The sequence below is a fragment of the Rhipicephalus microplus genome, chromosome X (assembly GCF_043290135.1).
Source record: "Rhipicephalus microplus isolate Deutch F79 chromosome X, USDA_Rmic, whole genome shotgun sequence".
Lineage (NCBI taxonomy): Eukaryota > Metazoa > Arthropoda > Arachnida > Ixodida > Ixodidae > Rhipicephalus > Rhipicephalus microplus.
In genome coordinates, this window is record NC_134710.1 from 475,499,295 (window position 1) to 475,512,529 (window position 13,235).

The 13,235-nt window shown below is 46.7% G+C and overlaps 2 protein-coding genes across 4 annotated transcripts in view; one reads left to right on the forward strand and one right to left on the reverse strand.

The window, feature by feature from the left end:
• HtrA2 (HTRA2-related serine protease) overlaps positions 1-4,892 on the forward strand; it is a 123,494-nt gene extending 118,602 nt beyond the window's left edge. For all 3 annotated transcript variants that reach the window (XM_075880861.1, XM_037413036.2, XM_037413035.2), the window contains one exon: positions 4,701-4,892. In XM_075880861.1, coding sequence (XP_075736976.1) covers positions 4,701-4,854 — 154 coding nt within the window. In that variant the 3' untranslated portion in view covers positions 4,855-4,892. The remainder of the gene's footprint in view (positions 1-4,700) is intronic.
• Positions 4,893-5,674: 782 nt separating this feature from the next.
• Positions 5,675-13,235, reverse strand: part of rempA (intraflagellar transport protein rempA) — a 95,109-nt gene continuing 87,548 nt past the window's right edge. Inside the window, exon 6 of the mRNA XM_037414268.2 lies at positions 5,675-6,855. Coding sequence (XP_037270165.1) covers positions 5,985-6,855 — 871 coding nt within the window. The 3' untranslated portion in view covers positions 5,675-5,984. The remainder of the gene's footprint in view (positions 6,856-13,235) is intronic.

The window sequence follows — 13,235 nt, forward strand, 5'->3', positions numbered from 1 at the left end:
CTAAACTCTTGCAGTAATTCTGCCCCAGGCTACGACCGTGTCATGTATGAAATGATGAAAAACTTGCCGCTCAAAACGTGAAATACATTACTCTCCCTATACAATGCGATCTGGCTTTCTGGCACCATCTCTACTTCCTGGAAAGAGGATATAATTATTCCCATATTAAAAAAGGGCAAGGACCCTTCCTCAGTTTCGAGTTATAGGCCCATTGCATTTACAAGCTGCCTTTGTAAACTTTTTGAAAAGATGATGCCGGCTGGTCGTTTTTGAAAAGATGATGCCGGCTTTTACACTTCCTTGAAATACACAATCTGCTCGAACGATTCCAGTGTGGGTTTTGAGAGGGAAGATCCAGCACTGGCTATCTGGTGTGTATCGAGGCAGAAATCCGAGATGCTTTCGCCCACAAACAATACTTCCTCTCTGTGTTCCTCAATATCCAGAAGGCCTATGACACAACATGGCATTTTGGCATATTAAGAGACTTGTCTCACTTGGGTGTGCACGGCAAAATGTTTTCCATAATCGACTTACTTGTCCAGTTGGACATTCCGTGTCCGTGTGGGCAGTGTTCTCTCCCAAACTTTTGTCCAAGAAACGGTAGTACGGCAAGGCGGTGTTCTTATTTATACACTTTTATTATCAAAATGAATTCCTTGCACCTGTCCATCCCCCGCAATATGTTCTATTGCACATATGTCGACGACGTTCAGCTTGGCTTCAGGTCATGCAACCTGGCAATATGCGAGCAGCAGGTTCAGCTAGGTTTAAACAAGGACTCCAAATGGGCAGAGCAAAACGGATTCTGACTGAACCCAGAAAAAAGTATGTGTGTCTTGTTCTCCTGAAAGAGAAGCATGCACTCAGAACCTGACATTCAACTGAACGGTCAACGTCTGTCTGTCAAAGCCGAGCATAAATTCTTAGGTCTAATCTTGGACAACAAGTTGACCTTCATACCGTACATTAAGTATCTAAAAAACAAGTGCATCAGAGCCATGAATGTTCTAAATGTGTTGTCACGCACTACATCGGGGAGTGACAAGAAGTGTCTGATGAACTCTGATAGAAACTCGTACGCACTCGCTTGGATTATGGAGCAATAACCTATCAGTCTGCGACACCTACCGCCCTAAAGATGCTTGACCCTATTCATCACCTAGGCATTTGCCTCACGACGGGTGCCTTTTGCACCAGCCCCATTGAAAGCCTGTACGTGGAATCAAACGAATGGTCCCTCCACCTACAGAGATGCTACATGTCTTTTCTATATTATCTCAAAGTGAAAGCAGGCAAGGACCACCTTTCACATTTCACTATTGATGACATGTCTACTTCTGTTCTCTTTGAAAACCGTCCATCTTTGAGACAACCCTATTCACTTCGTGTGAGGGGCCTTTCTGAGAAAACTGGTGTGTCACTCAAATATCGTCTGATGGCTCCCGCAGCATGTCTTCCACCATGGCAGTGGCATTTCATAGATTGTGATGTGTTTTTTATAGAGATTACAAAGCACGCACCCATTGCACATATCCGCACATACTCCTTAGAACTACAACAAAAGTACACATGCCCTGAGTTCTTTACAGACACCTCAAAGTCCAATACTTCTGTTTCGTACGCAGCCGTTCGCCCATCCTTTTCGGAAGCCGGCGTTTTGCACCCTGATACAAGCATTTTGACCGGCGAAGCTTATGTGATCCTTGCGGCTGTCAAACACATTGCACATAGAAAACTACAAAAACGGTAATTTACACGGATTCTCAGAGTGTGGTGAAAGCCTTGAAAACACTTAAACAACACAAAAACCCTGTTTTTGTCTTTCATTATTCATTGCTATACACAGTATACTTATCCAAGCAGCATGTTGTAGTCTGCTGGGTGCCGGGGCACCGTGAGATAAAGGGAAATGTTTTGGTAGACCAGCTGGCTGCATCCACCATTAATGATGCCGCTAATGCATCAATACCAATCCCTGCACTTGACATGAAATCTTTTCTAAAACAAAAGCTCAGAGGTTATTGGCAAAAAACGTGGGATAGACACATAAGTAATAAACTACATGTTATTAAGCCACAGCTTGGTCATTGGCTGCCACTATCAAGATTGCGACACACAGAAGTAACACTCACAAGGCTAAGGACAGGACATACATGCTCTACACATTCATATCTTCTGTCTGCCAGTGATCCACCATTGTGTGAGAGATGTGGAGAACGACTTGCGGTTCTTCATTCTCGTCCAGTGCAATGAGTTAGATTCTCTAAGAAATAAGCACTTTTTACTGCCCTACCGACAGCAGCTCCCATTGCACCCTGGGATGCTTATCGATAGGTATCCGACTTTTAAAATTCACTCATTTTTACATCTTTAAAAGATATACGTAATTTTCACTGCATATTTCAAGGTGATCAGTAGCACGACCTCTGTACCGAGGCCGCTGCTGCGGTATTACATCTCCACCATGGTTTTATTATGATCTTTAGACATCCCCTTTCACTGCACATATTTCACGCAACTGTCATCATTTTAATATTTATGTTTTTACCCGTGGTAGCGCGAGGAATTTTAAGGCCCCTCTACAGCCATGCACCATATTATTGTTCACATCTCTAATCACTGAAATTGCGCTTTTTGGCCATCAATTGGCCCTTGTGCCATAAAGCACCATACATCATCATCATTATCAATCTTTATGCTGGAAGAAGTGGGGTTGTCATTTTCTGTGGTTTCAAGTGTTATTTCAGGTCCTTGAAAAGTACCTCTTTGGTCCTTTAAAGTCATTGAATTTTGTTTCACTCGGGTGCTATGAACCCTGTAAGTCAACCCATCGTTATAACCAATATATCGTTACATGTGGTATCGTTATAAGTAGACTGCATTGTGTTAACAAGTTTACAGCAAGTATCCTAAGCATTTCTAATGGGATGCGGCTTCTCCAACCTGGCTCATAACATCCTACACAAGACACCAAACAGACCCGTCTAGCCCACAACGTATCCACTTGCTCTGGACTCCTGGTCATGCCTCCATGCGGGGTAATGATCGCACTGACGCGGTCGTTCGAGAACTTACCCACCAAGCTGCCCAGCATGGCGAGGCTGGGAGTTCATATCAAGTGGGCCCTCCACTCGCATTTCAAGACATAGTGACATACTACACCACAGCTAGGTTGCACCATGCTGCCGCCACCTACTTTCATTCTTTCTGGAGTAACAGGTGGCACTCCACCAACTCCAAACATATACCTTTCCCAACCTCCTCTGCATGCATAAATTCTGCCCTGACCACTACGCATACTCTTGCCCGAGATGTGGCCACTCACCAACAGTATTTCACGTCATGATGGAATGTGCCGCAAAAATATTTCCTCCCCTTCCCACTATGCTGCTCCGCTTCCGCACTAAAGAGCTGTGGGAGGATGCCCTCTGAGAAGGGCCTCCCGAAGTGCGCTAGGCCTTGGTTCAATTGGCCAGGGTGGTCGCCGAGATCATCATAGGGAGCCCGGACTATAGCGTTCCCTCCCACGTGCTTTGTTTTTATATGTTTAATAGAATGTTCTCTCTCTTATTTCTCATCCGTGTGTGTTAGTGCTCTGTCATATCTATTTTGAAGCAATGACATGCCCCTTTTGCATTGCCCCACACACAGAGGCAACGCTCGACCACCTTTTGGGAACCTGTTCAAGCCTTCACGAGGCTCCCCTCGCCACCTCCACGGTCCTGACTTAAGGATCTGGACGCATCGTCTTTTGCATTGACCGCTCTTGGCCTTTATGAGAAATAGAACTCTCTTTTTATTTAAATTATGCCATTGAGAACACTGGCACCAATTAAAAAAATGTTAATCCTATATTTTAATCATAAGCAGTGTACAAATCTGAAGGCCCACATACTGCAAGTATGATTGACAAAAGGTATCATCGCATTAGTGTCTTCCAACCTTACAGGTGCCTGGCTGAAAGACATTTTTAAAGACGATAGTCTTTCTTGGAGACCTTTGACGGAAAAATTTTGATCTGTCTGTCTGTCTGTCTGTCTGTCTGTCTGTCTGTCTGTCTGTACATTTGTCTGTTTGTCCATCCTTAACGATACCTCAAACGGTTGACCTCATCCGCAGCGCCCACCAGTATTGTTCAAGATTCAGCGTTCATACTTGTGCGATTGTCAATTAAAAAGCAATCATTGCGCATATCAGAGGTACATAACAACACGTCGATGTTTTGTATGTGTGCCTTCATACTAGAGAAGGCACACACAAGTAATTCTAAGGACCGTAGCGTTTATCACGCTGCGCTGAAAATGCAGCGCTTGCACGAAAAGGCAAGCGTTCCCAATGCTTTGATCAGACGACACGGTGGTGGCACCTTCCCGTCGCTTTGCGTTCTACACCTTATCGCCTCCGAGAATGGCAGGCATCTTTCTCCGCAGGCACGCATGCCTTCCTTCATTTTCGAAGATAACTGGCAGATGGCGCTCGCGTCTAATGTGCCTCGATGCGCTGGTTCGCCTCTGCTGCATGCTCGAGGCACTCTAATGCAGCGCCTCCAGAATACCTTTCACCTATTTTCTTGCGCAGAACATCAAATAAATGTTTTGTTCCCTCTCTCCAGACGCAAGACTATCGTCTTTCGGGGGCATTTGCAATGTACCATGCAGATCCGCGGCCAATTTTTTTCACAGTTTTTTTTTTTACAGGGCCGGTCTCCAGCCTGGTGACATCATTGTGAAGATTGGAAATACAGAAGTGAAATCTTCTCAGGATGTTTACAAAGCACTTGAAGTCTGGAAACCACTTGATATTGAAGTAATACACAGAGGCACCCGAAAGAAGCTCAAAGTTCAACCTTGAGCGGCATAGCACAAGCAAATAAATTTATGCTTCATGTTCTTGGTTGTCTAGCTAGTGCCATAAGTGTCTGCTTGAAGGTGTCTGCTTGAAGTGTGAAAATGGTCAGAACGGATTTTTAGTAAAGCTGTTGTTTAGGCCTGTTTGGACCTTTAGGCTCAGATCTGTCCTCAATGTGCCACGATCACTGTGAATTCATTTATGAAGAACTTAATTACCGTTGAAATGTAGTTTTGATAATACTATACTGACTCAGGTGAGATTATATTTGCTTCTTCAACTATGCGAATCAAAAAAAAAAAACACGCCAACATTGAGGGTTCTTAACAAACCTTTCAGAGCAGCTGAGTGCTGCCGTAGGTGTGTGGCTGTCAGCGGTATAAGTCCATATGAAAGAGCCAACTGCGAGGGCAGGTTGATGTTGATTGTCAGACATCAGGACGTTTCACAAGGAAGCTGAGCGGAGACCACATGCTCGTTAATCAGTGATGGTGCACCTTCACCTCTCTACATCGCCAGTCATTTTTTATTCGTTTAGTTTTCGTGCATTTTTCATTTTTTGCAATTTAATCCAAAATGCATCCGTCTAGTGTGATACTCAAAGGCACGCGCATTTTGCCTATTTATGTTAGTAGATATGAAAATAAAATATAGCTCTGGCCTGCACAAAGTTCTCAATTTAATGTCCTGCGTTGCAGCATGACCTATTTGCTTCGAGTGCAGATATCTCTAATCACTGATATCCCGAGTTAATTAAAAAAGTTCTTAAAATGTGATTTCTGTAAGTGCTTGATTGTATGCGCACAATAAATAAAAGCTCAAATAGATCGGGAATAACGCTTTTATTTGTCTGAAATTCATAAACTATGCGCGAATGTACACATGTAAAAACTAAGGTCACCTACTCGTCCCCCCACCCCGTTCATAAAAGGAGCCTTGAGCCCTGAGCGTAGGTAACCAGAGGTTGGCCGGACCAAGCTGTCCTCACATTTTATAAGCAAAACTTGTGTTCTTCCAATATTATTATGCTTCCTATTAATATATCTGTGCCATTTTGCCACCTCCCCAGACCCGTAAGAAAAAAAAAAAAAGAAAACAGGGTGATTATCTGGCTCCAAAGGCGTCGTTCCAAGCTAGTCGAACAGTTCCTCCTGTACCTCACCGTCCGAGCTGTAGCGGTCTTCATCTCGCTCTGTGGCCGCACCATTGCTAGCAGTGACACACCTCGCGAGTAGTGACATCTGCTGAAGACTGCGACGTTCATCCGAGCTCCAACCTACGAGTCTCAAAACTTCAGCGTCCACGTAGTCGGAGACCGCGACTCCAGGCACAGCCATCTGGAGCTCCTGCAAGCAACGTCTCGCCGCGGCGTAGTCCTTTCCATTCACGTAGTGCTGCACGAGGAAAGCAAATAAGTCTCTCTTGCGCACTGCCGGCTCTAGATTGAGCTTGGTCATATCTTCGCACTGAGCCACCGCTTCGAGCGGACTGTCCGTGTACAGTTCCTGCACGGCGAGAAACTTTCGAATGGCATCTATGTGGCTCCTGATCCTCGCCGCCGCCTTGGACGTGTCGCCGCCCAACTGAAGACACTCGTGTGCTTTGTTCAGGGCCGCCAAGGCCTTCTCGTAGTCCCGACGTTCTTCGATCTCCACTTGAGCGCAGGACTCGTAGAAGCCGGCCAGCAGATCGAAGGCCCTGGCCTTGGTGTAGAAAGAGACGATGTTCTTTGCTGCGTCAGCATCTCGTTGCCAGTCGAGCGTCTGGAGATAGTTGGCGGCCAAGACGTATATGTCTCGCTGCCGGGACACGCTGGCGAAGAACACTATCTTGCGTGTATCGCCGGACTTCAGGAGCGCCCTCATAGCCTGCACCTTATCGCCTGCCTGGGTGAACTTCTTGGCTGCCAGGTGGTAGTTGTCCTGCTTGAAGCAGCACTCTGCAATTTTCTTGAGGACTCCACGTAGCTTGGCCTTGTCGTCGGTGGCGATTTCCTCAATAAGCCTGTCGGAAGGAGACGTACAAGTGAGACTTGTTGTTGGGCGAGTTGGTTACCATCACATGATAACACAAACTTAGCAAGGACACGTGAAAAAAAAGTATAAAGCTGCAGAAACGTTGGACACTAAACTTCGACTCTTCATTTGAAAGAACAATCCACAACATTAGAACTGTTTGCGCATGCGCGCATACCGACAAAAAGACTCTCACACTGGCATATCGAAGAACTGCATCTCATTTTGGAAAAGTGAAACAACTGATACAACTTGTGCTTCTCTTCTTAATGAGAATCACCTCCACATACTCTTGCACTGATGTGTCGTTGCTCCTGCCTTAATTTGACAAAGGCTTGACAATGCGCTAGTACACAGTAGACTGAATTGAATTATCCGCCATAGTCTCTCATGGATGTATGGTCATAGTTAGTACCTTTAACTCCAGACATCATATATCATCATAAATGTCACACACGCAGAGGTTCCATTACTGCTCCTCGGACCCTAATTTTCTTTCTCATTGTGCGCGATAACTGAGGCGCACACCGATGGCGTCGGTGTATAGTATGCCACCGAAATGGGCTGTTGTTATGAGCTCATAACAGTTTCGCGGTGATACACATGGGCTTCGACGTAGCACTTTTGCAGATGCTATAGATTTAGGAGTGCTATTACGTTAATTGGTGTATAATTTCTCGTTCATAATAATTTTTCACACTCAACATACGTGAGCACCGGCGCAAGCCTGGGCGAGAGCAGCAACTGCTATATAAATGTGTAGTGGAGTTCTGTCATACTTTGGCAGGTAGTACTAGTAAATATCTGGGTTTGTGGTAGGTTTTCCAGCCTGTTAAGGAAAGCCAGACGAGGGAATACCAGCATGGATTCGCGTGGCTGAAAATGAGCTCAAGCGCGAGAGACATAGGGTATGTTTGCGTAATGAAAGATGGCGGGAGGGGGAAGTGGGTGGGGGATGTTCGGAGGTTGCACCCCCCATAAGTTATAGGGCTCATTTTGCAATGAGATATTGTCACCGAGCTGGCAAATAGCTGCCCTCTCTGTTCTCACAACTTCTCTTGTAGAGAACAATGTTATTGTACTGTACATTTTTCATATATGTACGGGAACAACAGAGCCCCTGCTTCAACACTTTGCTGAAAACCGAAGGTTGGTGGGTGACTCTGTTTTGACCTCTTTAGTTTATTTATTTATTTATTTATTTTTACATACTGCAACCCGTAAGGGCTATGGCAGGAGTGGGTAACAGGCCGGTACAAAACAAACATGGTGTAATACTTTGCGAAGGAAAGCAAAATACAAAGTGGCAATACATGGCATCACATGGTGGCATAATGAAGACATGGTGGCAAGGAAGAGAACACAGTAAACAGTGAAACGGAAAAAGAAAAACGGTCAAAGGGTATTTATGGATAACAAGAATTCATTTAAGGGCAAAGAACGTATGTCACCGGATAAGTTATTTCAAAGTTCGACAGTTCGTGGAAAGAAGCTAAATTTAAACGTGTTAGTACGGGCGTAGAATGGTGTCATATTCAAAAGATGGTATCGGCGTGTTGAAGAAGGTCTGGAACATGTTAAGTAGAGATCTTTTGAAAGTTTGCACGTCGAATAAATTATAGAATGTAATAACTTGAGAGACTCAATGTTCCTTCGCGATGAAAGTAGAGATAGGTTCAAAGATGGTAATGCTGTCGTAAGTAACCAGACCACTGAAGCCCGTAGCACAAAACTTGAAAAAAAAAAACACACACACACAACTAAAACAATACATACAATGTATTCAAGCAACTCACCAAAATAGGAACCTACAATCTATTATGCAGAAAGGAATTCCCTTCCAAAAACACAACGACGCAAGTCGAAAAATTCTGCAACAGCGCCCACCTGCCATTCGATCATCACCACCACAGAAATGCCCTCGGCTATCCGAGGCGCCAGCGAAACCACTGCTCTCAGAGACCGACCGTTGGAGAGAGTTAACCCAATGCATTAAACAGTTATAGTATAACCGACTTAGCGAAATAGCCACATTAAAATGCCAAAGGAACCGTATACGTTTACCTTACGCACGCCATTTTCAGATTTGGCGTTACCATGTTTACTTACGTAGTCCACGTAAACTTATTCAGCGGTTTTGGACGCCCGTGTCGAATTGAAGTTGCTGTTGAGGGACTAACTTTGTTCTCGGAAAATGACTTTCTGCAGGTTGCTTCGATGACCGAGCATTACGGTTGACTTTGCGGAATTTTCAAGATCACTCTTCAAGATTTCGAACGTGCCTAGGCCTAAGAGGACGATCGGTGTAAACAAATCTGTGACATATAAATTGGAACTTTCGGTGTGTCTCATATTGTGACGATAGAAAGCGTTTATTTACAAGATGGGCATGTCAGAAGTGAAGCTTACTGAAGCAGAGTTCACGGCCCAGTTCAGCCTCGCTCTCCTGAACGTCGAATCTTGGCTAGCCCGTTTCACTTCACGGTTGGCAGACGATGCCCACTGGACGAGTTGCTGGTGCAAGGCGCGTAATGTGTGTCAGCTGTGTTTTCATAGAGCGGCGACCATTGCGTGCGACGCTGGAGATTATGTGTCATTGTGAGCAACAAGAACTCGAACACGCGAATGGCCTCAAAACCGACATTATTCATTTTGCGTTAGGTGACACCACAGCTTGTGCATGTAAACGCTCTCACATTATCCCGCTTATACGCCCTGAGTACGCTGTCCGGAACGAACTTTTGTGGCAATGCAATGACAATCCCTGAACCTCTATTCCACTAATTTCTTTTGACAAAGCGGGAATATCCAGCCCCTACATTTTGTGCATATATAGGGAGCTGTGATTTATCTATTTTTGATTTGTTCTTATTTTTTGTGCCCTTCAATTCATTTCCACCGACAGGGTGGCTATAACGGGGAGGTGTGAAAAGCAAGCCGTTTTTTCCTTGCCCGGAAGCACCACCGTGCACGATATCTGTGAGAAACGAAGAAGGGAATCCGGCCCCGATCGTCCGGCTACACCCAAGGTCAAAGGAACAACTGAGCAAGCCAGCACCTGTAGCTCGTACTTGTGCCCGCCGCCCCTTCTTCCTCCTTTATTTGCAACACACTCCCGCGGCCGGGAAACTCGCGGCAATGTTCGGGTGCACAGCAGCAGAGGTTCAGCCGAAGATTTGCGAACAAGATGCGAACGTCTGAAGGCGCGAGGTGTTACACGGAGACGATGGAACGCTTGCCAATGGTGATAAAGCTTGCGGAGGCTGTGGCTTGTTTTGCGGAGGAGGTCGTTCATGCTCGCTGTAGTGTCCAGATGAATTCATGGTCACGTTGTTTGCCATCTGCAGGTCATACTGGTGACTTTCGCACTTCTTTCGTCGCTTGTAGTAGGAAGAGTCAGCTTTCGGCCTGCTTTCGTTGACTCACGAGGCTTCTTGATAATTCGCGTACTTCTTCAAAGTCATGTTAACCAACCGTTGTTGATATTACCTCTGACGCCTCTATAGTAGCTGCGCGATTATGCACTGCTTGACCACTTCGGGTGTCAGGTAGTTCTTGGAATGTTCCTGGCTCACTGGTGCTCCCTCCTGATCTTCATGAAGACTGCAAGATCGACGATGATTTTTCTTCCTCGCTTGAAGAGGATGACGATTACGCTGAAGCATTTCGGTTCCGTCGGATAGTGACGTCACCAAGTGTGGGAATCTCGGCCGCGTTCGGAGGCAGGGGGGTTTGTCTACGTGCTCTGTGGCCAGTAGTGGATTGTCGGCGTCCCTCTCGACATCGTGAGCGATGGCGCACGTCGAGCTGACATTTTCGGGCGTATGAGTCTGACGAATGACGGTGTTTTTGGAGTCATCGTCACAGACATCGCTGCAGGAGTTTTCAGACGACTGGCCCATCTGGTCTCCCTAATCTCGCTTCGTGACGACTGGTCTCGCTTCGCGAACGTCCTCGTTTCCGCCGGTTTCTTGCATGAGGTGCGTGGCGTAGTGCTGGAGCTCTGTCATGTGGCGATTGCACATATTCCAGCCGGCCTCCACTGCTCGGCTGTATATATTGTATATAGTGTTGATCTGTTGTTATAGAGTGTGTACTTGTCGTATTCGGTGGCGTCACACATGGTCATGGAGTGCAAGTACTCAATTGAGCGTGGCTTGTAGCAGGGCTGCTGCTTGCACTTTCGATCGTCGAATCGGTTGGATTTAAGGGGAGATCAACTGGAGAACCTATCGCCAGGATCGGGCTTGAGGCACATGTGGGACGAGAAGTAGGACTACGGGTGTTGCAGTTTAGGTGGCAAGTCCTGGAGGTTCATAGTGCCGTGCTACGGATAGTACATGTGTTCGCCCTCTTGATCTGGGAAGTAGGACTGCCTTGATGAACTGCAGCTCGTACTGCAGGAAACCGGGTCCTACTGGTCGATGGGCAGGGTGTACCCGGGGATTCACTTGGACATCGAGATCTTTATGGCGCTCCTTGTGGACGAGTCTTTGCATAGAAACGCCGTGGATCGCGTGGAAAGCGGCAGGTCTTTCGGCGTACGCTCAAAACTAGTTCGAGTCATGGTTGACATTCATGTCGGCAGGCCACTGGAAGGCGGAGTCGTCGCTTGCTTCGACATTGATGCGGGAAGAGCCCTGAGGCTGGTCGAAAGCGAAGTCGCGGCCTGCCGCGACGTCGAGACGAGAGGATCTCTGCGTGAAGCCTCTTGCGCATATCTTTCAGAAGAAGACAGACGTTCAGAGCATTCCTGGACAATATGTTCGGGAGAGGTGCACAGATCGCAGGGCTGCAAATACGGAGGTCGAAGTTCTGTTGACAGCAGAGGGTAAGGGTGACTGACGGGTCGGCATGTCTCGCTGTGGAAGCCTGCGGCTGGTAGATATTGGTTCCTGGAGACCGCTTTGCTCCGCTATCTCTACTTGTACTTTCATGAAGCTCAGCAGGTCTTTCACTTGTGACCGGGCTTCCTGGGATGCTGTGGCGTTCTCAGTTAGCATGGATTCTTTCTGCCATTGGCGATACAGAATGCTGAAGTCGGGAGGTAACGCCTTCAAGAGGACGTGCCGCAGCACCGTGCAATATTTTCCTGGAGGCACTCCGAGCCTTTTTAGGGCGTCCGTGTCGAAGGTGGCTTCATTATATTAATTTCGTAGCTTGGTAACGTCGGCGGAACTTCGGTGTGGTGCGGCTGACAGCAAACTGTCGAGATGGTCGTCGACTAGCATGTTGCGACGGCCGAAGCGGTCTGACAGAAAATAAATGGTGGCGTCATAGTTCGCTTTGGTCAGGCGAGTGCCTCGAATGGCTGAATATACGGCCCCAGCCGGGCACGCTAATAAGTGTTGGAACTTATCGAGTTTCGGAATCCAGTCGATGTTGTAGATGCTTGCTTGAAACTGGTCCCGAAATCTTTGCTAGTCGCGTCGTTCTCTGGAGAAACTAGGAATGTCCAGCTCGGGCAGTGCAATGCGAGAAGGTGTAGTTGGAGTCGGAAGGCCGGGCGATGGCAACGTCGCGGCCGGCCGCGACGTACATGCGAAAGGGTCACTGCGCGAAGTAGTTGTGACGGCGACGGATACGGGCGCGGTTGCGCGGCGAACCCTTGCTTGAGCGCAGATGACCCGATCTTCGTATTCATTGGTGGTAGTCAAGTGCAGGTCTTCACCATGTAGCGCAGCTTGAATCCCCTTGTCGAAGGTGATGAGGTGGGCGTGTTTCGCCACAATGATGTCGATGAGCTCCTGGAGCCTGTGAGCAGGGGTCATCGAGTCCGCCAGTAGGGTGTCGAGAGTCGATATTGCCTTGGTGATGGCTGTCCGGTAGAAGCCGCACTGTACTCGGCATCGGTCTATTGTCGAAAGTCGAGGGCCAGACAACCGGATGGTTTTCGGCACCAGAGCAAAGTGCGACAAACAAAGAAGAAGACCCGGACACGATCGTCTGGCTACATCGAAGGTCAAAGGAACAACTGAGCGAGCCAGCACCCGCGGCTAGTACTCTTGTTCTTGTTGCCCTTCACTTGTGGCTCATACCCACTGTGGGGGATCGGCCAATAATCAAGTGGTCTTATTAAGTATTATTCAATTTTAGAGTAAAGGAACTTACAAATTGAAAACGTTACAAATTTTATAATGAAATTTTGATGATCACTGATCTGTACCTACTATTAAGTTTTGTATTAGTAATAGATAATAAGCTAGATCAAAACCTGATTTAAAAAAGAGAGAAGTTATGCCTATGTCAACACAGAAGAATATTGTTAGTTTGTTAGTCTTGTTTCATTCAGATAATTCCGCACTGCTTCGGAAACTTTCGCACTGACAAACCCAGTAATAGAGGCTTCAAAAAACAGAATCGTGGGCA